The sequence below is a fragment of the Fusarium musae genome, chromosome 9 (assembly GCF_019915245.1).
Source record: "Fusarium musae strain F31 chromosome 9, whole genome shotgun sequence".
In the NCBI taxonomy this organism is placed as follows: domain Eukaryota; kingdom Fungi; phylum Ascomycota; class Sordariomycetes; order Hypocreales; family Nectriaceae; genus Fusarium; species Fusarium musae.
The window spans coordinates 785249-808215 of NC_058395.1; the positions used below are offsets into that span (position 1 = coordinate 785249).

Here is a 22967-nt window from a genome sequence, read left to right on the forward strand (position 1 = left end):
ATGGCTGTCCATCATCTTGCAAACACTCTGAGGCTATCCCAAGTTTGGAACAGTCACTTACCAGTATCATCATGAGTCTAGGATTTATGAGCAAAGCTAACAAGCATTTGATCTTGTCGTATGGAGTAGGAGGATCTGATTCTATATAGATCCCAACAAACCTTGTGCCCACAAACAGAACATCCTGATACTTTCCACCTTCATCGCGTTATCTCATCGGGATGTACCGAATCAACCATCGCTCGCTAAAGACACAGGCGATGTTCAGGGGTTGAAAATGCCGGGCAGCAGCACTTTAGTGGTCAGTGCCTGAGATTGACAGAAAAGCATAATTCTAGTTAATGCCAAGACACATCACTTGTCATTCATTTCACCAGTAACTACCTACCTAGGTAAGTAACATAAAAAAATGCCCGAGATCTTGATAGATTTTAAACGTTCCCCCCCTTTCACACGCACGTCATGTTTTCTCCCTTGAGTAACCGACGCGCAGCCAATCGAGCTGAATCTGGGGATTAGCCATGTGAGTCTACGTCATCAACTTTGGCGTGAGCTTCCTGCTTTTGCCTCGTATGTAATGCAGTGATTGCACGCAAGCTTTATGTATAAAAGGAAGCAACCGACTCTTTGATCTTTTCTCTTTAACACCGTACACTTGACTATACTCATCGAACCATCTACTCTCACGTAAAACAAATACAACGCCCATCATGCCTCTTGTCGTTCCTGGTATCAACTCAACATCCGGCGACAAGGCCGAGGAGTGGCAGAACAAGCTTGTCGGCAAGAAGCTCTCCGATGAAGAGACATCGACCGAGACTGTATGTCGTCCACGAATTATGCTCAGGCTATATAAACACGCTGCTAACGCTGACGAACAGGTCTTTGCCAAGCGAGACCTCCCCCAGGAGACACGCATCATCGAGCCCGGAATGATGGTCACAAAGGACTTCAAGGAGGATAGACTCAACGTGCACCTCAAGGATGACGGAACTGTTTCACATGTCGTCAAGGGCTGATCTGGCGGTACTTGATTGACTTGACCCCTCCACGAAAAGGAGGGGAAAGGCATTGTTTATGTACGATAATGATGGGAACAGGATTCGCCTGCAATGGCGAAGGCGCAAGAGAATAACAGGATCATGAATTTCCCTTGTGAAATGTCCGTTGTATCTATTAATTGTGATCGCGTGTTCTGTGATGGTACTTATTTTGGAGACTTCCATTGGTGCTGTGCCTCTGTTATTGCATCTCGAGATTTACCCCGCCACCCGATGCCGCGGGGCACTTGTCGACTTGACTTTTCCATACCAAAAGCACCCCACCAAGACACGATACGACCCGACACGACACGACAAGTCCACCTTCTCTACCGTCCATTTTCTATTTACTTGTTCTATAAGCAACATAGCTCAACTCCAGTATTGCATTCATTTCGGCACTGCCGTTAAACCACCACAATGTTCAAGAAAGAGTACATTCCCCCGCCATGAAACCTCTCAAAGCTCTCATCTAACCACGTCCAGAATCCAGGGCTCACCGAAGCAAAAGCTCAAATCATCTGTCCAGCGCTCCCTTCGCCAGGGCCTTCTCGACACATATCCTCTACTCAACCCCTACATCGACGAGATTCTGCCCAAGAAGGCGTCGCTCTCAAGCATGAAGCTGACGGACCGCAACACTCTCTACGTTCTCGACTCAACACCTCTCTTCTACCAACAGGATCTCACTGGCATCCTCGTTCCTCACCTCCGTCTCGTACACCGCTTCCCTCAAGCGTTCCCCAGCATTCGCATAGACCGCGGTGCCATTCGCTTCGTCCTCTCGGGCGCTACCCTCATGGCCCCCGGCTTGACTTCCCCAGGAGGCAGACTACCTGCTGATGGTGCCCCCGAGGGTCTACAAGAGGGCAAGGAGATGGATCAGAAGATGGATGAGGAGGGTCGATGGAGCAGAGAGCTTGTCAAGGGTGAGCCCGTGGTTGTCATAGCTGAGGGCAAGGAGGAGGCTTGCGCAGTGGGAACACTCGTCGTGGGAACCAAGGAGGTCAAGGCCAAGGGCAAGGGACCCGTGATTGAGGACGCGCATTACTTGGGCGATGGACTGTGGAACTTGAGCACCGAGTAAAATGTGGTTCGGTGTTGGGGGTCGGAGTAGGGTTTTGTGATACCAATGAACAAGCGAGGGGAACACAATTCAAAGCGGAGAAACATGAATGAGACGATCATGACTGGTTTAAATGTATTCTGGAAAACAAAAAAGGTCATAAATAGACTGGTGCATGCTGGGTTTGGCAGTGATTGAGTGCGTCATTTATCCAGGACGGGGGAACTTTGCACTGATGGTCGAAGATTACTTATCGAGCGACCATAAGGTGAGGCTATATGGACGATAAACAGTTATAGAGAGTTGCTTTCTAACTGGAGAAGAAGCTGGTCTGCTTCTTTTGATCCAGACTAACCAGACCTCCTGTTGACATCGCATCATAATGCGAGCGGTGAAGATCGAAGCAAAGCCATTGTCTTTCCATTCTGCGGTGAGTTCACATACGCAAATAAATGTCGCCCATTTCTTGTTTATTCATAGTCTTTTACTGCAGGAATAACCACAAGTTGATATGTTGTTACGTGGCTGTCACTTCATGAGACATCCTGTCATGCAACCTACAGCGGCGTCAACCTCGTTCGCGGCGACTACAGCTCGAATAATACAAAATAAAAGACCTTACGTATAAAATCTCAATTGAGTCCTTAAGTTGCACAGGGAAGTAAGCCTGGAGAAAATGGTGCTGGTATCATGAGGAAGTGTCAGTCTGGCTGCATGTAAGTCAAGTCACTGCCAACTGGAGGTTGCATATCAGACCGTCAAAGGTTCGAAGATAAGCGTTTGACGTCGATCCATATTGAGACCACAAGCCTCATTAAACACGGCCTGACTTTACTACAACTAAAATATCGATCTGGCCAGAAATACCAAGTCTTGGTCCGTCAAAGGTATGCAGCCAGGTACCAGTTGATCTCGAGTTGGTGATGTCCCTGCCCTACCAGTTCAAGTTCTGGGGGTATTTCTTAGTCCACAGCTATGATAAGAGGCAAAGCTAAAGACAGTCCAAATATGGAGATCAAATAGCTTTGGAGACTCTAGAAGAATGCTTTCGATAGTCGTAGCACGTCTTCTGCAGAAGAATTTAGCGAGTGTTCACAACTTCGGGAAGAATGCATGTGAGACGCAACAGACACTAATTTATATCCAGAAAAGCGGTGAACTGAGCCGTCTTTAGGAATATTGTAACTTTTCTAACCTTCAGGGTCAATCTGTGTCTGTACCTGCAAGCCAATGTGACTTCTGCTCCAGCTTTGGAATTCCTAGTAACTCCATCTCCAAATCACCCATCCAGCAAACCCCAGTCCTGTAATCCAATGACCAGAAGCTTTATATCTCAGCTCATCACCACCGTTCATCCAGACAACCAAACCATCACCAAGTCTCACGATCGACAATATTGCAGAAAACGTCGTCACGGCACTCTCATTGCCCTGATATTGGAACGCCATCAACGTAAGACCGTATGATATCTCACGAAGACCCTTGAAGTACATAAGAGGTGAAACAGAGCCGCCTTCTGTGCTGATTTTGCTAGATTCGAGAAGAAGACCGACGTGGCCGTACTCCTTTCGTGGTGAGAGGAGAGCCATCATCCCACGGCTGACACAAGCGCCGCCGAGGATGTAGGGGGGAATGGATGAGAATGTCGTCATGTTCCGATGTGCTGCAAGCAGATATCGCTTTCAGGGATAGATTTTGGGATCCAATCAGGAACCTTGATAGTATAGAGATAGTCGAGGTTGAGAAGTTCAATTGTAGCTGAGTGAGATAAAGAATCTATGGAGTCTGCTTACGCATATACCTCATTCAGTTAGACTGCCACTATCTTGGGATTTATAGTCTATCTCAACCTCATTTCACCTCAAATGTAAATTACACTTGTGAATTTCTTGAAACTAGATCACTGCTACGAGTAATTAAGATATCTCTGCCGCGTAAGAAATACCGTGTAAATAAGACAGTCCATCTACAGACTGACTGTGATTAAAACTCAAATATTGCTCATGGTTTACTATATATAGATCTATTCAAGCTTCCGCTCTGGCCGTGGCCACGGCTCGTTTTTGGGTTTCAATTCATAGCCTTTGTAGATATTAGCAACGTCCGAGATTGTCCTGCTCACTACATAGATTTGCCTTGTTTCTCTTCGCTGTAAATCTCTTCAATGTGACAGTCGAGTTCATAACTCTCTTTTGAAATATCCATATAGAGGGGATGTTGTTTGACTTCCTCTCAAGCTGGTACTGTTCGTCCCTTCTTTGCTCAAGATCATCCATCTGATAACTCTCCCATTTTGACACCTCTGTAACCAAACTCTGATACGTCGAGCTCAAGCATTGTCAAGGTGTTCTTGTGCTGAAGAAGAATTCTTCCCGGCTCTTGGGATCTTGCAGCGTCCTAAATTTCTGTCACAGTTTTCCGACCGACATATCGGGTGTCTTAATAGCCTTGAGGGCCGTGATGGTTCTGCACAATGTCGATCCGGAGACCTCGGCGTGGCTTAGACGTATGTTCTTGATGCTGGATGTTCCGGGTGCAACCAAACCGTCAATCTCATACTCCGCGGCACCCTCCACAATTGAAGGTCTCTGGTAGTAAAAGTCTCAGTATCGAATATGCTTAGCAAGATGAATATCTTGATGTAATTCAATCTTCAGTGGCGTTTGTCTGACGAGTGCAGCGGCGGCAAAACGACTCTCGTTGTTATGAGCTCCTTTGCATTGCCCAGAACCTATCCCGAGTAAGGCACCTTCTGCCATTCCAAAACCTCAATGATCGACTGTGATGTTGATCTCCAATGCCAAGAGATGTAACGTGCCTTTTGAAGAAATCATGCGCATCGTGGTCTACCCCACGATTGGCGCGCTTTGGGTGTAAGTCTTTGCCACCGCCTGAGCGTAGATCATCCCCATCATGAAAGTAAGAATGAAAACTCGGCCAAGAGTTTGGCTCAACGATGATCTCACAAAGTAAGCCTGCTGTGACTGGATCGACACTATACGAGAGAAGGAGAGGCAGCCTCTCAAACTTGTCTCGGGATGTGACTTTGGTAGTTTTATTTGCTGGCATTGCTGGGGGCAGCGTTGGTAGAATTGGAATAGAATCTAACTGTGTATGACTAGTCTATGCTGTTACGGCTAAGGCTGTACCCTGAGCTTAGGACTGATTGGCGATAGTTGAAGTAGACAGTAAGAACCAACCGATATGAGAGCTGTTCTTGAACAAAGCATAATTAGGTTTGATTATCTTGATTACGCTTCAGTATAGCGAGGCTATCCTAGCAAAACTACAAATATATCCACCAGCCACGACACTTGTTGCCGGATCAACAACACCTTGGTTAGCACCTATTTTAGCAGCATCGTTCTATTCGAATTGAATGAAAAGCATTTGTAGTTGAAATACTGCAACGTTAAACACTTAATTGTCGCTTCATAAAAAGGAGACAACATCATGTTAACTGCTGTCGTTGAATACGGACTGATCTGCACTGGAACTCGTATTATTCTGTCCAATCTCGTTAGATTTTGCAGATCAGGTGCTTGGAATACCACGTCAAGAGCAAGGTCCAAGGATCGGACTTCATAATCTGGGGCACTATAGCTGAAACTGGTCATGGCCCACTGCCAATGTCCTTGTATTTCCACTGTATATGGCATTCTGAACCTTGGATGTTGTTCACCGTCGCTGTATCCGTAGTGGAGAAGCCGCTATTCTCCTATTCACGCTCAGCCACAAATAGATACAATTATGCGAGGAACATCCCATGTTGAGATACTATTCTATGGGGCTTGACCTTGGCAGACTTTGAGTGAGTGATCATGACGGAATGTTCCTAATCCTAACCTAGAGCCTTAGCACAGGCCATTATTTCCGGGTAGACTTCCGCCCCCTAATGAAGAAACGTTTCCGACTGTTTTCAACACCAACAGAACAGCGGAACTCGGCATCACAGTAGATGTAGCATTTCACCTGAATTATCGTTCTTGGCCAACGTGTCTCTGCCTGAAGAAGCTCGCATTTACGAGGAGCTCCATTTGTGGCGATGGCCCAAAGACACGTTCAATGCCAATGGCATTGCAAGTGGTCAGGGCGGTTTAGCTTCACCTAGGCCCTACCCTTTGGGGATCGAGGCTATGACGTATGTAGCCAAGCACTGAGGCCTCGGCATCGAACGATAGGTTCTAGAAAAGCTGGACGTTGCTAAATTTAGAGAGCTCCAGCTCAATTGCTGGCTTGGACTGGGCCTGGGCCTGGGGTTGGGCTCTGGTCACGGGTGGCTTGCTTTGGGCTGCCGTTATCCCTAGCGTTGGTGTCCATTGGCGTTCTATGGCCGGCCTGACCCTTACAATTTTAGCCATGTCCAGCAACGCTTCTGGGGCCTAGGCCTGGGGGTTTTCGGCTCGACCGCCTGAGCTCTCAATGCATTACGGGATGCAGTGGGGTTATTTCAGGGAGATAATTGTTGAGTTGCAGTGGACAGTGGAGATATCTCGTATTCTCTATTCTTCCGCGAGGCGGGCGACATGCTTCCGTCTCCTCAGTCCTCACCGCGGGCCTTCGGAGTTCGGACTGGGGCTGGGGCTTAGAGTCCGTTATTGGGGCAACTGCCGGAGACGATCGATCTCTCAGCTATGACGATGCGAGATGAAGACGACCAAGGGGAGAAGATGGGTATATAAGACTCTCGATGTTGTCTTCTTTTCGACATTATCTCACTCACTCATCACTCACACTCTCAACCTCAACTCCACCACTCTAAACCACAACCACCACCACCACAACACAACAACAACACAACAGCCGCCATCATGCAGATCAAGACTCTTCTCGTCACTCCCCTCGTCGCCGCTGGCGTCGTCTCAGCTGCCCCCAAGGCCGACACCACTCCCAAGTCCACTTTCTTCAACGGTCTCGCCCTCCGCTCCGCCAGCCCCATCCACTTCAGCTACATCCAGGCCAACAAGGAGTCCTTCGAGCTGAAGCTCAAGAAGCAGGAGGCCAGCTGCGACGACGGCAAGCAACACAACGAAGTCACCTTCCATCTCTCCGGCGACGAGCTCTGGCTCTACTCCGTCGGCAACCCTGGCCAGCAGGCCTACGTCGACTTCTCCGGCATGGGCCAGGGCAAGTTCGGCTACACAACTGGTGCTCAGCCCATGCCCAGGAACGGCCAGCGCAACGGCTGGAAGATCGACAAGGACGGAATCCTCACCAACGGCGGCGCTGGCTTCGTTGCCTGCCCCAACGGCGACGACCTCGAGAAGACCTCTTGGTCTGTCTGGGTCTACAACAGCATCGACAACCCCGGCGGTAACAAGAACTGCCTCCCCTTCTCCGTCAAGGCCGCCAAGGTTAAGAAGCCTGTTGGCTGCCTGTACTCCCAGGTCCAGCCCAACGAGTAAATGTTGGTTGATGAAACGTTTCTAGCACATATTTTTGCATAGCCTCATGGTCGAGGTCATTGGGTTTAGAGGATGACAAGTTATTCATTATAATGGCGTTTGATTGGGTCATAGAACCTGGATAGAGTACGTACTCAATACTTATTTGCTTCTATCACTTTTCGTCAATTGCCCATTATATGTGATGTCTCCGAGTTGAACAACCATCGGTCTAAACTGTAACCACTCACCAATCGCTCTCCAACACATCTGTCACTCGCTTGTAAAAACAAAACCAATCCAGTACGTGCTCGATTCGACCGCATTCGTGGCAATTGCTGCTCAGACAAACAAAACCAAGAGCAAACCATGAATCAGGGGACTTTGTCCAGCAAACTTCCAATGCATGAATGCCGATCATTGCGATCAGCTAACTGTAATTAGCGCAGCAAGACCCTGGAAGCACACCCTAACACCCCAACGACGCACGCCAAGATCTGTTGTCACTGTTCCAAGTTTAGAACCAACAAAACACACAAAAATTGAATAACTGTCAGAATGAATGTCTCTTGATGATGACAAAATGAGCAAAAACACAAAAAATGATCGCCTGTGTATCACAGGTGGCTGGATCTCTCCCGCCGGGAATTGAACCCGGGTCTCAAGCGTGACAAGCTTGCATACTGACCACTATACTACGGAAGATAACAGGTTGAACCTGTTGTAGTGGGTTGTGGGGGAGAGTCAGCACGGAGACGTTATATTCACAAGGCCTCAAGCCGACCAAATTTGACCAGAGATCTCACCATTCGGAAGAGCTGAAGCTATCAATTAACTAATACACAAAGGATGGTCAATTGAGTAATTAGTGATTCGTGAAAACTCGCGAGTCAGAACAGTTGCAATGACAATCAAATGTTGACAGCCTGCATATACCCTACTTACCCATTCGGCCTTCACTTGTAAACAATAATTTTCTTTCAGCCAAGAAGTCATGGAACAACAACGGCGACGGCGTCTCATTGGTAACATAAGTAATATGGCTCGTCCACCCCTTCAAGCCCGACCACCCCACGCCAGCAAGTGACAGCTGCTTCCTTGACTTGTCTTCCTGATCACAGAATTTTGGCACAGGCAGGCCACGGCTCACTCGACACACAAAACTACGCCTGGCATCTATTATGAGCCACTTGGAGTCCGAGGTAGATCTCTCTGAGGATGCGTACCAGCAGTATAGTTTTGCTCAGCTATTCTATTTGCTCTCGATGTGCCTTCCATACGAGCTGTGCAAAGCTACGAGTTCACACATTCTTTCCTGACCTGCTTGATATAAATATAAACGAAAAGCCCCCTGGTATCTACTCTCTAGGACATATTCCGATTCACCAGCACGAAGAAGCTCCTGTAGCCTCGAGACGACATGGATTCACCGCAGGCTCCATGTCGTGTACACAACGGCCCCGACTGTGGCCCAAGACCGACAACAATTACAATAGAAAGAGAAGCAGCCCGAAGTCCTACAGGAGACTGCCAAATTTTGAGGATTCAGCTTGAGAAGCAAGCACGCTTCCGAGAACTTTGTCGGATGAACCATCTCGACGGAAACGGACGAAGCCACACGGGCGAGGAGCCCGAGTTGGAGACTGGGATCTACCATTCTGGCTTCCCTCATCGAAGTTTCCATGTAAAATTAAAGTCAGGAACCGCAAAGATTATTTGTTCCATTACGAGAAAACCAAGAACTGCATCCTTCGAAGTCAAAGACCTTGCCAGCATGGTCTATGACAGTGAGAGCGACGAGCTACCCCTTTGGACATGCAATCCACGAGTCACAGCTTTGGTGCTAATGTGAAGCCAGCAGCTACAGAATTAATGTCCTACATACGAAAAGAAACGGAATTATCCCTCGAAGCCGACCTTATGATGGTCAGCACATGTGACAACAGAATGTACGCTCATGTTGCGCCGCTTTCCGAACAAACAATATTCTCACCCGCATACGTTCAGCCGTTCTACAGAAGACCAGTACGCAGTGAAGATAATTCCACCTGCCTGCGGGCATCGACACCTTGGCCTAGTTCCTTGAGTACAAAATCTTTTCAACCGACAGCTTATGAACACGCCACACTTGTCCCTGACGATCGAAACCATCTTGACTATACGGGCTTAGGTTGAGCTACCCCAAGACCGAGACATCCTGGCGCAGCTAGCATCCATTATCGAGCAACTGTGTCTGACAATAGATTGGTGTGCGTTCTGTCCCTGGAGCCACGTTGGCGGCCCGACTTATGGTGGTGCTGGCATTACAGATGAGAGATTGCCCTCATCGTATCTTCTCGACCTTTCTCATGGGTTAACTAGGCTTCAAGGCAGTCTCGGGAAGCACTTGGTACAAGACTCTGTAACAGTTATTCCTACGACGAAAAGCATTGGGAGGCGAAGACTTGCACATACGATTCATGACTAAGAATCACAAGATCTTGCAACATGCTGGATTTCCAAGATGAAGGCGTATGAAAGCGATGGTAAGACAGCGTAAAGCAAAAAGAAAGAACCCTACGAGTCTTCGAAACCGATGCGGCCTGCTCGATTACAAAGTGACCTATACTGCGGGTGGCGTTCCGGAACATCGTATGGTTGGTGGATAGTACTATATCTAAACTTAATTAGTCTCAAGGATAAAGAAAGTATATACAGAATCTCACGATATATCGGATCTACATGTACAGCAAGGGATGAACAGACTCGCCAGACACCCAAAAAGACAAGAAGACCCCTCTGTCTTAAATCATGGAAATCACCCAAGGATAATGAACAGTATCTCGAGTCGTTCCACACCCCAGTTGAAATCGAACGCAGCATTTCCCTTATAACATGTTGCCGAGGGATATGATCTTCCAAGCGCGAACTACACTGGAAGAAGGAACACAGAGTTTATAACAAGATACTGTGACTAGCACATATTGGGATTTTGAGGTGAGTTGGGGCGTACTCGCTTTGGCCTGATAGATCATTGTTGCTCCACGGCACTGTTGATATGGGTTTCACGATTCGTACTGATGTGGTGTATCCGAGTCATTCTAGGGGTGACATGACCGAGAACTTAGGCAGGGAAATGCGGAAAAGTTCCAATGATAGAAATCTAATCTTAGGTACATCGATAGGTAACGGATGCGAAATCTGACCAACATGTTCTTGAAATTTGCTTGTACTTGGAATGTGTTCGACGTGTTGGCTTGATATGTCTTGTTGAGACATCATAAGCTTTAACTGTCAATCAACCCAAGGCAGCATAGCTGTCTCTGTGAATTCGACGAATGTCACGTTCTGCACTACCGGACATGTTAGATACACCCACAGGAGGCAAAATACAGTGTATATCTCGACCTCCACGCATTTGATTGTAATCCGGACCCTCCAGCACACCAGTGAAACTCCCATCTTCAACTGACCCATCAACAATCTCCCCAGCACCGCCAGTGAAAAGCACTTTGTAAGAGTGTTATTTTGAGTTGATAGCCCCCACAGCTGATGGCTCACATCACGCGCCTCACACACGCCAGTGAAAAGTGCATCGAGAACCGGCTGCCGCAAGAGCTCAGATGTTGTCTCACGTACGCTAGACTCATCCGACTCTTCATCGGATGAGGCCTCGTCATCCCCCTGAGTTCAATGTTAATCATCTGATTTAATAAGGGACAGGAAATACTTACGTCGCTTCTAGACGAGGAGTCGCCTGGGCCTCACTCATCTCTCGCAGCTTGGCGTTGCTCTGCTCAAGTCCGCGCGTTCGGCTATTATTCGAACCCCGGCCAGCACCAGTGGAAAGTGCAACGAGAACCCTGAGTGGGTTCTCGCGCATGTCACCAAGAGCACCCGTGAAGGGTACCTTGGGTCCCGGGCGTTGGGTTGTGACCCGAACCCCCAGGCGCACCAGTGAAAAGTGCAACGAGAGCCCGGTGTGGCCCCCTGAAATCCCCGAAGGGTTTCTTCCAAGTCACCTCCACTTGCTGGAGGGCGGTTCTGATGCGGTGCCTTCCGAGTTCCCTGGAACGGGACGCCATAGAGGGTGAGAGCGCCGTCTGGTTGGGCTTGGGGTTGATCACCGAATGCTTGCAGAGCTTCTTCGTGAGTATCGGTCTTGGTCACAGAGATCTAGTCTCCACCACTAGGGGCATCGCTTCCAGTCCAGGAATGCAATCCAAGTCGTGTGCGGTTGAAAAAACTTTGAAAGACTTGCTCAAACTGACTCCCAGGGTCGCCCTTGATATAGGCCCAGGCAGTGTTTGTGTCTTCTATGAACTTATCGTTGTAGTCGTGGATGCAGCCGGACCAACACCAATTAGGCACTAAGCAGACGTAAAGAGTCACCACCTCACTGGGAGAGAGGTAGTCACGGAGTCTTCCATCTTGAGAGACTACTAGCCAGGCCCGGTAGACTTCCTCGGAACGGAACTCGTAGTACTCAAACTCCAGACGAGGTGAGTTGGTATGAGGATTATGGTGGAACATGCGGAGGGGGATGTATCGATCAATAGTTCTCTTGAGCTTCCTGGTCTCCCGGGTCATGCCTTGGTCTAGAGTATATGACAATGTGGCAAGCAACAGCGGGAGGTTAAGCTCGTCCTCTTGGCCAATCAGTCCGTTCGGGGAGACGAGAACATCAAGTAGAAGGGCAAAGACATCGCTGTGAACTTCGGCAATGTATGTTTGCAGCAGGTGCCCCTAGCCTGGCTGACTAGTAATAACATTGATGGGGATCGCGAATGCTTTGTCTTGTGACTTGAGATCGCCTCGGCCGCGAAGCTCAGAGGACGATGTCAAAGATTCGTGACGAGTAAAGGTATGTGTGAGAGGGTCGAGAGTCAAGGCCCGCCAGTCTCCGAACAAGAACTTTGGGCTGCAGCAGTCGCATGGCTCAAGCGTGCGATGTTCGGACTGAGAGCTGTAGAAAGTCACAATTAGCTTGGTAAGAAGGAAGAAGCGTATGCCGGACATACCTCGAGAACAATCCGGTTCTCAGATGGCTAGGAACCAGTGGCTGACTTTCAGGGAAGAAATCCTATTTCCATTGTCAGCTCACATTGCTGACACATATTTGTGCTGCCACGCGCTTGACGATTGAAGGGGTATCCATTGTGAAGGCGAGGCTTGTAGTGAAGTGAAACTTACTTGGCCGGGAAGCATCCAGGGCTGACCCCCAGTCCCTTGGTCGATGGACGCCGTGTTGCGAGTCGTAATGATAGCTGTTGGGATAAAATGCTGATCATAGCGGGACGCTTCTCTTTCCAACTCCCCAAGGAAAGTTCCGAGCCCGATAGCGCCACTTGGCTGGGACCGAACAGGAGAAATGGCAGGTGCTGGAGTGTCCCAAAGGCTTTGGCTATCAAGAGGAAGCGGTGGGGGAACACGCTCTAGGGCGGCACGGGCTAGGAGATCTGGGAGAGAGGCACCTCGACGGAGGTGGAGGTGGCTGGCCCTATCCGGGCTCTGGTCAGGAGTAGCCACGATTTCTGCGTAGTATTGAGGGCTTTGGCTTCCTTGGTCTCTTTGCCGTCCACGGCGACCCGCCACGCGCCCCCAGGCATCATGGAGCCGATCGGAAAACCAGCGACGGGGCATTCCGTCGTGGAATTCAGAGCTTAGGATCCAGAGAAGCAAGAGATATCTGGAAACCGAAGAAGGTTAGCTTGGCGATTGCAATATTGGAAAAAAGATCGAGAGGCATAAAGAGGAAAGCAGATTTTGCCAAGTCACAACGCTTAAGCATCCGGATGTTTGCAAGGAATGGAGATGGATTTCCGAGTGTACTGAGATTGAAAAAGCATGAAACTGGCACCCTCCACTCAGCGCTGTTCAAGAAACCTTGGTAGCCCAGCTGCAGATGTAAAGACAGGAACTCAGGTGCAGGTGAGGCTTCGTGATGTTTGCTCTCGAGGGAAAAGCAGTGGCGACACGCTACGTTCATGATGTGCAGATGGAGATGGAGGAGAATAAGTAAGCAAACATACCTTTTAAGGAGAATCAAATGCTAGAGTGATGTAGCACGCAGGAAAAAATCTTATCGTGACCTGGACGAGGAAACGGCCAATGCCAAGGCTGTGAAGAACACAAGATAGTCAGCGAGTTGCTTTTGTACAGGAGACAACGAGACCTGCAGGCGGAACAGTGAAGCTTAGAAATAGTTGTAGCAACTTACCCAGGCGGAGGCCTTTTCTGTCGATTCGAAGCGGAAGGGCTTATGGCTTGTTGGTGGTTTGTAGTTTTCAAGTGTCAAGAGAGCACGGAAACGGGGGACCACTCCGGGTTTGATTAGGGCTTGGAGGAGGCACCGACCATGCGGATAGAAGGTCGGTGCGGCCCAACTCCGCAGAGAAGAATGCTCCCAAATACTCCGTCTGTGACAAAGTAGATGTCAGTAGAGATGGCCAGGGAGATGTCGAGGGCCCAAAGTTGTGAGGTGGAGGTGAGTGAGAGTGAAGATGGGAGGGAGGGAGTGTGAGGGAAGAAAATTGCGTTTGGGGACGACTTGCCAGAAGGAAGTCGGGAAAGGTTTACCCGTGTAGCTCGTGCTTCGGCGTTAGATATTGGGTGATGAATCTGTGGGAAAAGGGGTCCCAGCCCTCGCGTAATATCACAGCAAATCGGTGGCAGATAATTTGGAAACTGAATGCACTGTACCTCGTAGCCCAGTATCCCTAGCATACCAATTTCAGGGGCGTCTACTGCCGGTGTTGGGGAGATAATGGGGAGTGTTCAAGCTGGGAGAAGCGTGATGAGGTCATATGCAATATCTGAACGCTGCACCTCACAGGTACAAAGACAATATCACTCCCCAGGCACCCACTGTAACCTACTGAAATCGAAATCCGTGCCCGCTGTGAAGCCAAGCTGCCAACAAAGTGACAGAAATCAAACTAATGTGCTGTAAACCAATTTGGTGATACGCATTTCATGCAGAATAGCAATCAGCCGCACAAAGACTACGACAGTGCAAAGGACTTCATAGAACAACAGCTTCAAAGATCACACATATCACAGAAGATGCATTTTGGGGGACAGTCGATAATGGTACCAAAAAGAACTCCGATTGTAGCAAATTGTATATACACTTTTCCGCCTATATAGGCCCTCCCTCCCACCCGGAAAAGAACAGTCTGACCCCGACTGCTCCAAAAAGAAAAAGAAAAATAGATTACGTGCGCCGCGTGTGTCGTCGATCGACGACCGTTGGAAATGGTGAAATAGAACTATGGATGGTTAGTTCCGTGAGAATATCAGTTTGAATTAGCTGGACATACCTTAAAAAACATGGACAAAATTTTGGTGGCCAGCTTCAAGGCCCGGTGGTCTTGATGTTGGAAGAGGGTAGGCAACCAGCCTACTTGCTGGCGCCGAGGTTGAGTTGAGCCAGCCCGGGGAGTAGTTCAGACTCCCCAGACTGGGCCTCCGGCTCCGGGACATCGTTGATCGTTAGGCGGCGACGACCCTAGCCGCGCTCTGCCTTCCTCTTCGCCGACTCTGCCCTCAACTTCTCCTTTTCTACCGCGCTCATGTTGGCATAGCGGCCAACGAATTGCACCTTGGTGCGAATCCACTCCTCGGTGCGTGGCATGTCCCACGTCCCATTTCCCCGGAGGAGCTTGGCCGGGGCGGCGATCCCGAACTCGGAAGCATCCATGCCATCAATGACGATGGCGGACATGGCCTTAATTGTCTTGGATCGTCTTTGTTTGGCCGGGGTGGAGTTGTCCTCTAGGGGGACGAGCGACTTGATGTACTTTCGGAGCTCCTCTCTTTGTGAGCCCAGGATGAATGATCGGACTCGGGCGTGGTACTCAGACTCTATCTTGAAAGTATAGAAGGCCTTCTCTTTGATGTCATCACGGGTCAAGGGGCTCCCGAAATCCAGACCTCTCTGTAGGAAGCGAGGCTTGAACTCCTGAACCCACTCTCGATAGATAGGGCGCGAGGCCATGCGTCGACGCTCGTTAGAAGTGACGACGCCCATCTCTTCCTGAAAGGTGCTGCAGCCTCGAGAGAACATGGGACATTTGGCTATGTACTCAAACATAGCGTTGGTGGTGGCAAAGGGACGCCAGTATTCAGCAACGGGGAGTCCAAGGAACATCAGGATTTCATCCGGCTTGCTGGTAAGGAGGATCTTAGCTTTCTTACGGTTGATGCGTTCCCCTTCTTCCACCCGGATGTGAAGACCTTTGTCGTCCACGGTAAGACCATAGGGACTGATGATGGACCCCACGATTTGCCAAAAGTCGCCGTGCGACTCGAAGAAGCGCAAGTACTTAGCTTGCTTTCTTGAAAGACAGTATCGAACGTCAACTTGGATGAAGACGCGGGGAGGGTCACGGAACGGGTTATCGTGAACTGGGCCAGAAGGCGGGGCAACGAAAGGGTTATCAGTCAGGATCGACTTTGGGACAGCCCTTCTCTTGATTCTGAAATTTCCATGAGCAGGAATAGCTGGAAGGGTAGCACTAGGCTCTGAAAAGGAACTATTGATCTGAGTTTATCGTTAGAGAATAGTGAACATGGTCAAGTCTTTGTATGATAATACCTTTTCAAGAGCTCCGTGGGTAGAGTTTGATGCAACAGAATCTCGGCCTGACTTGCCACGCTTGAACATTGTAGACAGTGAAAAGGATCCTATTCATGTTAGCAGCCTGATCAGTAAGAACAGGGTGCTCGAGAAGGGAAAGGTACTTACGAGACGATGAGTCGCCGGTTTTCATTTTCCTCTTGATATAAGAGAGGGTTCCCCATTTGCCAGTCACAGGAGCCGTTGCAGCAGATGCTTGACTACGCTCTGAAGAGGTGATACTAACGCCATCAGAATCGTTGGATAAGGGCTTCGTCTGTGAGCCCGCGACTGTAGCGTCCTAAAACATGGTGTAAGCTTAGCTCCTGGAGAGGAAAGTGAGCATCGACTTACGGTTTGTTCGTTTGATTTTGAGTCCTTCGCGGCACTTGGCTCTGCGTCAGGACTAGAAGCTTCTTTGATATAGAGAGCAGGGTTTGAACCAAGGGGGTTAGGGTGTGGACCGAAAGGAGAAGGCAAGGTTGAATCCAGGGGAGGCTTTCCAGTAGTAGTGCTGACAGGAGGAACCGTAGGAACGTTTTCAGAAAGCTTGAACAGGTTTCCAGGAGTGGCAGTCAGAGTAGAACGAGTAGAAGGGCGCGGAGGTGACGGAGGAGTGATGGAAACAATCGGTGGACGAAGAGTTGGTTTTCCCTTTGCCTGGGGAAGAGGGATATGCTCAGGCCATGGGATAGCGAAGTGAGCAGAGAAGTGACTGGCGCCACCTTCAGTGATTCTGGATTCAGCTCCGAGGGCGTTAGAGATGGCATCAAGTACAGTCTCCTTGAAGATATCGATTCCTTTCATGTCGCAGACGAGGACATCGACGTCGCCGTGGTCTTCCTTGCCGGGGCCTTCCATCGGAACATTAGTCCAGTAGAATTTCTCATTCAGGCGTCGAACGACTGTGTTTTTGGCCTCCAGATATGCCGTGTGAGACATTCGAGGTGTCTCCAGGGGAGGATTCGCGTGAGCGAAGGCCTTGCCACCCATGATTGCTGTACTGAAGCGGAGTGTAACTTTGTGATAGGGAAACAATAAGAGCGGCGGAGTAAATGTTTGGATTATGAGAACAAAGGAGGATTGAAGATGAAGTTTGCGATGTTCAAGGATCAAGGGGAGAAGGGGAAAACAAGGATAAGTTTGCAGAGGATCACCTCGACGCGTGCTTGGTGAGCGCAAGGGGCAACGAGCCCGATGAAGCAGAATATTCTTCTTTGTTATCAGTGATTTATACGAGTTGGAGAGAAGAGAAGATAATGATGCTGATGATGATGTTTGCGTATATAATAAGAAAGGAAATGATTGTTTATCACCACCCGAAAGATGTTGTTTTGAGTGATTGTTTTGATGGTGGGATGGAGAGAGAGAGGCAGAAGAGATGAGATGAGAGCGGAGTGACTCAGTAGAGGTGATGCAGCCCAGCCCAACCCATGTCAGCTCAGCACGGGTGCGGGATGTACATCTGCATCACCAAAGTGGGCTACAAAAATTTAGTACCTCCTGCTAGGACCGCCCACAAATTTCCCGTCAGCAACTAACACTTGTACTTATCGCTGCACCCAAGACACACCAACACGACACGATTTCTACTTTCTTTCCAAACAAACTACAAAATCACTTCGACATGTTCTGGGACGCCTACACCCACAGCATGCCCCATGCCGAGTGGTTCGGCGAGTTCACCATGTGGCTCTTCCTCTTCCTCGCCCTTCGCTACGGCATCACCATCGAGCGCATTCCCAACCCAGAGCGCCGTCGTGGAGCCAACATCCGCCGACAGGGTGGCGAGATCCAGATAGATTTCTTGTGGTAAACGTCTTCAGTGAGTATCTTATCTTGAACTGTTCTGCAAAGCTTGGCTGACTTTGAAATCACAGCCGACGTCCCCCTGAGCGACGCTGTCACCAAATACCACTCCGCGAACCACAGTCTTCGGCTTCTCTTTGCGCCAACTGAATTCGGAACGCTTTTTACTTGCGGGTGACGCTCTTGCGTTGATATTGCCAAGGATGGCAAATGATTTTTTTTGAACTTTGCCTTGAGCGTGACTCGAGTGCCAACGAAAGTAAGACACTCTCCTTGCCTGCCTTCTCATCAAGGGGTATTTTACTGACTATTTCATAACCAGCTTCTCTTCTTTCCAAAGCTCTCTACGTTGTTTGACGGTGTGCCTAGGAGTAGCTGTGTAGCATCCAGCCATCTGGCCTTCGTCCAAGGAATCTGTTCTTACAATACGATCGTGGAGGAATATGCATTAATCAAAGTTATTTGAGAACTTAAACAAGTGTTCTCCCAATTTTCCGCTCCTTCTGCCCCTCCTGCCAGCTGTGATCCTCGTAGTGACAAGGCACCCCTGTTTTGACGCTCCAAGTTCCATATGGTGACATGAATTCTCGGCCACAGATCTGATTTGCAAAAATTGCATCTACCTTGGTACCTCGCAACTCTGGCATGATGCCATGGTGCCTGGCCAGTTGCTACAGTATGAATGCACCAAAAGAAATCCTGGAGGATGATTCATTTGACTGCCGAAAGGAAGCTCGTGTGGTAGCGCTACAGAGCCCCAATGCTTGATATCATGTAAGACTCAATGGTCGTCACTGAAATTCTTGGATCCAAGTTTATATCTCGGAGGTGAACAACGTGTTCAGAATTATCTTGCTGTAGCGTTGCCTTATGGCTGGCAAGTATCTCTACAGCTATGGATGTGTGGCCGAACTCTCTAGTGGACCTAGTAAGGAGGTACAGCTAGGCAGTGACCAATTTTCAGCACTCCTGTCCCTAGCCTCCCCTGTGATGGCATGGATGCTGCTCAGATCTCTCGCGACAGTAACAAAATCCTAGGTATCTACTGTTCGAGTTCAAGTCAAATACTTTCTGTTATTCAACCCGAAATTATCACGAAATGTATATTTGCTATCTACCATTTCCTTTCCTGGCATATTACTAGTCCAACCAACCCCAAAGGCTTGAGGAAGATTTGAGTTCTGTTGTCATAATGAGACAGATGAAGTTGCATCTTAGCTAAGTTGGATAGAGATTGCTTGGTTTTGATATTGATAATAAGCTTGAGACTCTATGAAAGTCTCGGATACTCGATCGTCAGGACTACACAATGGATGCAAGCCAGAGACGATAAGAGTTCAGAAATAGAAAGTCGTACGCTAGGCATTATTGGTCAAGCCATGGATTATACCACCACTCTGATATTGCAAGTCCTGTTGTCCACCCTTTGCTCAGCTTTCGCTCAGCACAACACAGCTCTCACAGCTAGCCAACTAAGCGTCGGGAGAAGCGGACTTCTGATGTGGTGGCTGATCTGTAGTGTAACTTCTTGGTTTTCGGCCGTACACGACGTAGCTGATGACACTCGTTAGCTCTTGACGATATTCCAAAACAGGAGCAAAAGCAAGCACTTACAATGGCACCCAACTGTGCATGTTTGGGTTCAGTACCTCCTTTCGAGCCTTGGCCAGTAGAACCTGGAAGTAATTCGGATCACCGTTGAGGATCTGCTCGTACCCACGAGCAAACACGTTTCCAATGGTATCTCGGAAATGTGAAAGCTCAAACGCCCCAATCTCCTTCAGATGCTTGTCCTTGGGCCAGGGATTCGTAGGTATCTTGAGGACGCGCTCTACTACATCCTCGAAGCCAGCGTTTTCAAAGTGCTCCTTCCAGCGAGTCGGTTCCCAGCCTGAACAGCCAATGCGCTGCGACATCTCGAAGTAGATCTTGCCCATCTCGATGTAAGCGGAATCAGGGGGCAGTGTGCCGTCGTCGGACTTGAAGTCGGGAACTGAGCCAGAGAGTTGGAAGTAAGCGCCGGGCTTGAGGTGGTTGAAAGCCTGCTCCATCAGACGAGGCCAGTTGCGAATCGCCATGATAAGTTCTCGGCCATGGATGAGATCGAAAGTTCCTTCGCCCCAGAGCCAGTCATCTTCAACATCGTCAATCTGGAGACGTCAGTATGGTTCAATGTGTTGTATTACTGCAGTGAAAATCAAAGGCGTGCCCACGGAGGTCGACTGGCATACCTCGAAGACTAAGTTGGGCGGTATCATGTTGGGCTGAACCGGGGTTGTGTCGACGCCAATGACCTTAGCTGAAGGGTATTGCTCGGCCATGTCGATCGCCCAAATACCTGATCCAGTACCAAGATCGAGGATCTTTTGCGGATGGTCGACAATAGGAGCCAAGTGAAGCTCGTTGCCCATGAGCATCGTGAACTTGCAGTGCTGGAGATCATTGCGCTCAACCTTTAAACTCTAATTAGTACTCGTGCTTCCTGAGAAGAATAGCGCATTGTGTTTACCTCGAGATCGTCACTAGGGATCCAAGCTTTGTGTAGGCCATAAACACCGTAAGTTCGTCCGTTTTCTTGAATACCGCGACGAATATCCGACGCAATGGACGTCAGATAGCTCGTGTTGGTTGATTCTGGATAGAGCTCATCCTCGAGGTCATTGTTGTCAAAGATGTCGGGTTCGATGCGACTTGAAGCTTGTGTTGGTGATGTCGACGGCGGTCTCTCTGCTAGCCCCTGTTCTTCTTGATCTCCGCGATCTGGGTCTCGGGCCTGGTCTGATGTTACGTGGCCCGCTTTAGCTTCTCCCTCTCCGACCTCTCGGGTTGGGGAATGTTGATCTTGGAGCGGGGGTAGCATTGGAGATGTGATGGCACGGAAGTGGTGTCTGGGTCGATTGTGGCTCGCACAGATAAACACAGAGGCCTTCTCGTCGAAATAAGTCAGATCCTGATAAGAAATGGCCAAGATGCCATCATCAATCGTAATATGAAAACAGTTGGATTATCTTCAACCCCCTGCTTTTGGCACGGGACACGGCCACTAGCCTTTTAGGGGAGCCGGGTATTTTGTTAGGCTAAACCTGTGAGAGTATGGCGAGGATTGGATGGTTCCACTCTAAGTGTCTTAGCCGGCTCTAAGGTACGTATCTTATCTCCTCTAGGTATCCTTTCGGACTGGTCCCGACCAGGGTGAAGGATTGCCCCTCTATCCTCGGCTCATTCATGTCTCTGCTTTGTTGGCTGTAGTGTTACCTTGGAACCAACAGATCAAGCACAAACATCTGCAATCAGCAACAGTCACAATGGCACTCCCGAACAGACAAGAGATCGATGATCTAGTCAGCAGCCTCAATGATGCTGCCAAGGCTTATTCCGATGCTCCAGACCTAAACGGTTACATGTCCAGGGTCCAGATCCTCGAAAAAGCAAGGACACTCACAAATGCCCTCATCACGCCAGATCAAAAGCCCAACTACCATGGCCTCAATGTAAGCCGTGATTTCGCTCCAACTTCCTGAAATACGGTCCAGAAGTATACGGCTGCTCACGCATTTCTTAGATTGCCGAATTGGTTGCTATCCGAACGTTTATGAAGCTCAAAGTCCTCGATGCCATTCCCGCCATAGGGTCCATATCCCTTCAAGATCTCTCTCAAGCCACTGGCGTCCAAGACTCCCTTCTAGGTAAGGATCCTTGTCACTATTGGCTGGTTGACTTAGAGCTGAAATTCCAATCAACATAGAGCGGATGGGGCGCGTGTTAGGTCAGTGACAGTCCCCTTGTCAAGAGCGTTGGTCAGCACAGTCTCACATCCTCCTGCAGTTGCTTCCGGATTCCTGGACCAAACAGATCCCGACGGCGGCGAGTATAAGCACACCAAATTTTCATTGGCTTACATCCTCGATAAGCCTGCACCGGGCCACTTGTTCCTGGTAATGTAAGTTTGAGCGCTGAGTGGCGTTGAGGCTTATCTAACGTCTCCCAGGTACGACGAATGGTTCAAACATATGCACAACTTTGACGAATATCTTGTTTCGAAAGGAAAATACGAAGAGCCCCAAGACCCCCTATATAACCCGTATACTGCTTACTGGAAGCAAGAAGGAACGCCAGTATGGAGCATCATGATGCAGAACCCTGAGAGATTTCAAACTTTCCAGACAGGCATGGCCGGCATCGATGTTGCGATCCCCGTCACTGGTCACTTTGATTTCAGCACCCTCAAGAACGACTCCTCAGATACGGAAAACGCCACCATAGAGCTTGTGGACGTCGGCGGTGGTGAAGGAACGGTCCTTAACAAGATTCTCGAAGCTCACCCGGAGCTGTCGCCCAAGAATTGCATGCTTCAGGAACGACCGGAAGTCATACAGCTTGCAAGGTCGAAGAAGACTCTTCCGGGCGATGTTCAGCTTGTTGAGCATGACTTTATGACGGAGCAGCCCGTAAAAGGTACGCTACTCCTGCCAACCCACGACTTACAAGATCCATGACTAATACAAAGTTCAGGGGCTAAAGCTTACTTTATGCGTATGATCCTACACGACTACGCAGATACCGTTGGAATAAAAATCCTCACTCGTCTCGCCGAAGCCATGAAACCTTACTCCCGAGTTCTTATTTGCGAAATGGTCCTGGCTCCTCGTGTAGGAGAAGCCGATTTTGCCTCCGCTGTGCTTGATCAGGCTGTTATGACGATGGGCGGAAAGGAGCGTACTGAAGCAGGCTTCCAGAAGATATTTGACGCTTCTGGACTCGAATTGGTCAAGACTTGGCGTGTGCCTGGCGTTCCTGGTGGCTGCGTTGAAGCGAGGTTGAAGGGGCAGGCTTAGAAGGACAGGACGGACGAATGTAAAGAAACAAGTACAGTGCAACCGATCATGTAAGGTTTAACCCAGTTGTGCGCAATAAAGTATATGGAATGATGATATTCGTGTAATTATGAACCATCCATCCTGAAGAAAAGCTTGTATTGATCTCTTGCCCCTTGGTCCAGCCCCTGAATCTTGAAACCGCAGATTGCGAGTAAGGCGCGCGATGCAAGCATCAGCTTTCAGGTCTACCAA

At 49.1% G+C, this 22967-nt stretch overlaps 8 protein-coding genes and 1 non-coding gene across 9 annotated transcripts; 5 read left to right on the forward strand and 4 right to left on the reverse strand.

Annotated features, from left to right (window-relative positions):
* Nucleotides 1-710: 710 nt before the first annotated feature.
* Nucleotides 711-1019, forward strand: J7337_011521 (uncharacterized protein; the record flags this gene model as incomplete). The annotated part of the gene is made up of 2 exons (XM_044829064.1): nucleotides 711-821; nucleotides 882-1019. 2 exons carry the CDS (start codon nucleotides 711-713, stop codon nucleotides 1017-1019), a joined length of 249 nt encoding a protein of 82 aa, XP_044675739.1.
* A 441-nt stretch (nucleotides 1020-1460) lies between these two features.
* J7337_011522 (uncharacterized protein) lies at nucleotides 1461-2127 on the forward strand (the record flags this gene model as incomplete). The annotated part of the gene is made up of 2 exons (XM_044829065.1): nucleotides 1461-1474; nucleotides 1527-2127. The coding sequence occupies 2 exons, from the start codon at nucleotides 1461-1463 to the stop codon at nucleotides 2125-2127; spliced, it is 615 nt and encodes a 204-aa protein (XP_044675740.1).
* Nucleotides 2128-6917: 4790 nt separating this feature from the next.
* On the forward strand, nucleotides 6918-7511 carry J7337_011523 (uncharacterized protein; the record flags this gene model as incomplete). Its single annotated transcript, XM_044829066.1, has 1 exon — nucleotides 6918-7511. One exon carries the CDS (start codon nucleotides 6918-6920, stop codon nucleotides 7509-7511), a length of 594 nt encoding a protein of 197 aa, XP_044675741.1.
* A 612-nt stretch (nucleotides 7512-8123) lies between these two features.
* Nucleotides 8124-8195, reverse strand: J7337_011524. The gene has a single exon. It is a non-coding gene; the product is annotated as a tRNA-Asp (tRNA).
* A 3450-nt stretch (nucleotides 8196-11645) lies between these two features.
* Nucleotides 11646-13112, reverse strand: J7337_011525 (uncharacterized protein; the record flags this gene model as incomplete). Its single annotated transcript, XM_044829067.1, has 4 exons — nucleotides 11646-12215; nucleotides 12240-12428; nucleotides 12491-12517; nucleotides 12663-13112. The coding sequence occupies 4 exons, from the start codon at nucleotides 13110-13112 to the stop codon at nucleotides 11646-11648; spliced, it is 1236 nt and encodes a 411-aa protein (XP_044675742.1).
* A 1867-nt stretch (nucleotides 13113-14979) lies between these two features.
* On the reverse strand, nucleotides 14980-17082 carry J7337_011526 (uncharacterized protein; the record flags this gene model as incomplete). Its single annotated transcript, XM_044829068.1, has 3 exons — nucleotides 14980-15995; nucleotides 16219-16390; nucleotides 16444-17082. 3 exons carry the CDS (start codon nucleotides 17080-17082, stop codon nucleotides 14980-14982), a joined length of 1827 nt encoding a protein of 608 aa, XP_044675743.1.
* A 634-nt stretch (nucleotides 17083-17716) lies between these two features.
* Nucleotides 17717-18048, forward strand: J7337_011527 (uncharacterized protein; the record flags this gene model as incomplete). The annotated part of the gene is made up of 2 exons (XM_044829069.1): nucleotides 17717-17901; nucleotides 17970-18048. The coding sequence occupies 2 exons, from the start codon at nucleotides 17717-17719 to the stop codon at nucleotides 18046-18048; spliced, it is 264 nt and encodes an 87-aa protein (XP_044675744.1).
* Nucleotides 18049-19370: 1322 nt separating this feature from the next.
* On the reverse strand, nucleotides 19371-20758 carry J7337_011528 (uncharacterized protein; the record flags this gene model as incomplete). Its single annotated transcript, XM_044829070.1, has 4 exons — nucleotides 19371-19452; nucleotides 19513-20048; nucleotides 20130-20351; nucleotides 20408-20758. The coding sequence occupies 4 exons, from the start codon at nucleotides 20756-20758 to the stop codon at nucleotides 19371-19373; spliced, it is 1191 nt and encodes a 396-aa protein (XP_044675745.1).
* Nucleotides 20759-21203: 445 nt separating this feature from the next.
* Nucleotides 21204-22733, forward strand: J7337_011529 (uncharacterized protein; the record flags this gene model as incomplete). The annotated part of the gene is made up of 5 exons (XM_044829071.1): nucleotides 21204-21389; nucleotides 21461-21584; nucleotides 21724-21838; nucleotides 21887-22353; nucleotides 22411-22733. The coding sequence occupies 5 exons, from the start codon at nucleotides 21204-21206 to the stop codon at nucleotides 22731-22733; spliced, it is 1215 nt and encodes a 404-aa protein (XP_044675746.1).
* Nucleotides 22734-22967: the final 234 nt, after the last annotated feature.